The sequence below is a fragment of the Myotis brandtii genome, unplaced genomic scaffold, assembly GCF_000412655.1.
Source record: "Myotis brandtii unplaced genomic scaffold, ASM41265v1 scaffold324, whole genome shotgun sequence".
NCBI lineage: Eukaryota > Metazoa > Chordata > Mammalia > Chiroptera > Vespertilionidae > Myotis > Myotis brandtii.
The window spans coordinates 3,810,538-3,813,866 of NW_005362439.1; the positions used below are offsets into that span (position 1 = coordinate 3,810,538).

The 3,329-nt window shown below is 41.5% G+C and overlaps 1 protein-coding gene across 2 annotated transcripts in view; it reads right to left on the reverse strand.

Moving 5' to 3' along the window:
• Positions 1-2,043: 2,043 nt before the first annotated feature.
• AGBL2 (ATP/GTP binding protein-like 2) overlaps positions 2,044-3,329 on the reverse strand; it is a 36,684-nt gene continuing 35,398 nt past the window's right edge. For both annotated transcript variants that reach the window (XM_014543396.1, XM_005870844.2), the window contains exon 18: positions 2,044-2,762. In XM_014543396.1, coding sequence (XP_014398882.1) covers positions 2,595-2,762 — 168 coding nt within the window. In that variant the 3' untranslated portion in view covers positions 2,044-2,594. The remainder of the gene's footprint in view (positions 2,763-3,329) is intronic.

The following is a 3,329-nucleotide window of genomic DNA, read 5'->3' on the forward strand; positions in this document are numbered from 1 at the left end:
CGCGCCCACGCAGGGGTCTGGGCGGGGCCTACGGGTCTGGGGCGCATGCGTTTTGTAGTAGGATCCGCGCCCTCCACTAGGAACGGCAGTTTCTCCTGCGCCTGCGCAGGCCGGAAGCGCCCGGAAGCAGAAGAATGGGCGTGGCAATGGGGTGTGACCCTGACAGCCAAGGCAAGGTCAGAAGAAGAAAATAATGGGAAGGATTCTTCGTTATGACTCGCCTCTGCAGTTGGCATTTGGGCATCAGCAACATAAGGTCCAAAGGGTATTCGCCGTCAGAACCATAAAAAAAATCTAATGGCCAACAAAATCTCGGGTTGCTATTCATGCATTCATTCAATTAATGCTAGCTTCTCAGAAATGCTTTTTCTGATCTTTCTGTAAATTTACCCCTCCTTATTTCCTACCACAGCGTCCTGTAGGACATATCCTTGTAATTTATCTGTTTGTCTTCTCCACACTACAATGTAAACTGAGTTCAGGAACTTTCAGCCTTTTTTCATTGTTGTATATTGAGCCTGGCACATCCCAGGTGCTCATGAATGAACAAACACTTTCGTGCCCATCAGAGTACAGGCTTATAGAAGCAAAAAGAAAAAAACGTTGTCCTTACCCCTTCAGCCCCAACCCACATGTTCTACATCAAACAACACTTAGTGAGACAAAGTGGGGCACAGAGAATGAAATGCCAAGACGTCTTGTATTAGATCCTGACTTTATTTACTTTTTCCGGCTTTCTTTTGTATCGAAGTGATTCAGAAGTCATTTTCTCTTCTTTTGTTTTCAGATTTTGTATTGAAATTTAAGAGTAACACTAATACCTATCTCTCAGGGTTACTGAGCATTAAGTGAAATTGTGTACAGGATAAGATTTTTTAAAAACTGTATAATAAAAGACAAAAGTTAGTTTTGATTAATATTGTCCTGTACTCAGCACAGTGCTAGGCGATATGGGGAGGCAGTTTACAGAGCAGGAAGGAGCTTGGTCTTTAAAATTCAGTGGACCTGCTCCAAAGTCATCCTCTACCAGTTATTAACTGTGTGACTTTGGGCAAATCACAGGACCTCTTTGAATCTTAGACAAATTAGTATTGTAATGTCTACTTCATACTGTTACGAGGATTGAATGATATAATAAGCCTACCCATCCTGGCACACAATAAAATAATATATAACTGTAGCTTTTAGAATGATAAGAAACATAAGTTGCTTCTAACTAAATCCAGAAAATTTTAGATATCAATACAATTGATAATCTAAACAACAGTGTCTAACCAGACAATGTCTGAGATCATTTAGCAAGAGGACTTTTAGTCATAGATTTGTATATTGGTGGTTCCAACAAAATATCCACTGTCTCTGCCCCACTGATAGGTGTGGGCACTGAGAGGTACAGAGCCTCTGGCAAGAGTGGGTGGTTGTGTGCTAGGGGGAGGAAATGAAACATGAGAAACTTACTGAATGTGTTGGGGGGAGGGACTGCAGCCTGGAAAAAGTTGTTGGGAGATACAAGCTGCTCCACCATATTCTCCTATGGTACAGGATAGAAGTTGCCCATGAAATTTGGGGAAGAATCTCAGAGGAAAGGGAGCAGAAGTCAGCAGCATAGATAAGAGAAGTGAAAAAAGGTATAGGGCCCTAGCCGGTTTGGCTCAGTGGATAGAGCATCGGCCTGTGAACAGAAAGGTCCCAGGTTCGATTCCGGTCAAGGGCACATGCCTGGGTTGTGGGCTCGATCCCCAGTGGGGGACTTGCAAGAGGCAGCTGATCCATGATGAGCGAATCATAGATGTTTCTATCTCTCCTCCCTCTTCCTTCTTCTCTGAAATCAATAAAAATATATTTAAAAGAAAAAGAAAAAAGGTATAGGGCTGCAACCCAATGTGATAGGAAGAAAGTAATTCAAATGGGAAGCCTGGCAGGACCTGGAGTGACCCTTTCTGAACATGATACTAGCACGCTGACAACATAGGTGCTTGTGAGGGACCTAAAATACCTGTTCACAAAAGCTTATGCAGTTAACCAATCAATGGAAACAACTGGTTATAGAGAAATAATTTTAATCAATGGGTTTTAAAACTTACATAACTGTGTTAAACATAATATATGCAACATTAAATATCGGGTAATACATGAATTGTTTTCTATATGTGGGAACACCTCATCCTGAGCAAGTCTGAGATACCACAGTTTGACATCACTAGCAAGTTGTGACACATTTTTAACATGGCACACTCACAGAATATGTTTAAAACAGAGTTTTATCACTTAAAATTGATTTGCACATAATTTTAGACAGGATATCTACTGGTTAAAGTGAGGTATTTCTGTCTATAGTTCCAGGAGAACACACTTGAACTTCTGATAAAGGAAGCTTTTCCATACATCACAATGAAGCTTCATTTTATGAAAAGTAATTTAATGAATGAGGTGTGCATCTTGAAGGCATGCACACAGTGGAAGGTCAGTGCATGTGAATGCACAACACAGCACACCACCAACAAGCGTAGTTACCCACCACACAACTCCCTCATTACAAATGTGTCTCACCCAAAACATGCCAAGGAAGCACCGTGTAGTGTGGCCCCAGTGCCCTACGGGAATGTGTATATGTGCAAGGACGGGTACCCCGCCATGGTGGTGTGGCCTCTCTTTGTGGCAAGAAACCTGTTCCTGGACCAGTATGGCTTCGTATCTGGATCTGGCTCTTTGCCGGTGTTTGTGCTTCTCTTTGAAGAGCATGCAAATCCTGGCTTTTCTGTCTGTGCAAACAAGATATAAAAGTTAAGCTCACTTTATGTTGCAATTTGTAAAGTTAGAATAAGGATTCAGGTTGGTTTACAAGGAGTTAGTGAGAAATAGTTGTTACAGGGCAGAGGCAAATCAAGCATTTGCCTTTGTCCCTCAGAGTGCCAGCTGTCTATGGCCAACATTTTTTTTTTAATTTTTATTGTTCAGATTATTACGGATGTTCCTCTCTTTTTCCCCGCATAACCCCCCTCCACGCGGTTCTCACCTCACCCCAGGACCTCACCACCCCACTGTCCGTGTCCATAGGTATAAGATCTTTGTCCAATCTCTTCCTGCACCCCCCACATCCCTTCCCCCTGAGAATTGTCAGTCCACTCCATTTCCATGCCCCTGATTCTATTACATTCACCAGTTTATTCTGTTCATCAGATTTTTTATTCATTTGATTTTTAGATTCACTTGTTGATAGATATGTATTTACTTTTTTCATAATTTTTTATCTTTACCTTTTACTTCTCCTTCCTCTTCTTAAAGAATACCATTCAGTATTTCTTTTTTTTTTTTTTTTTTTTCTGTCT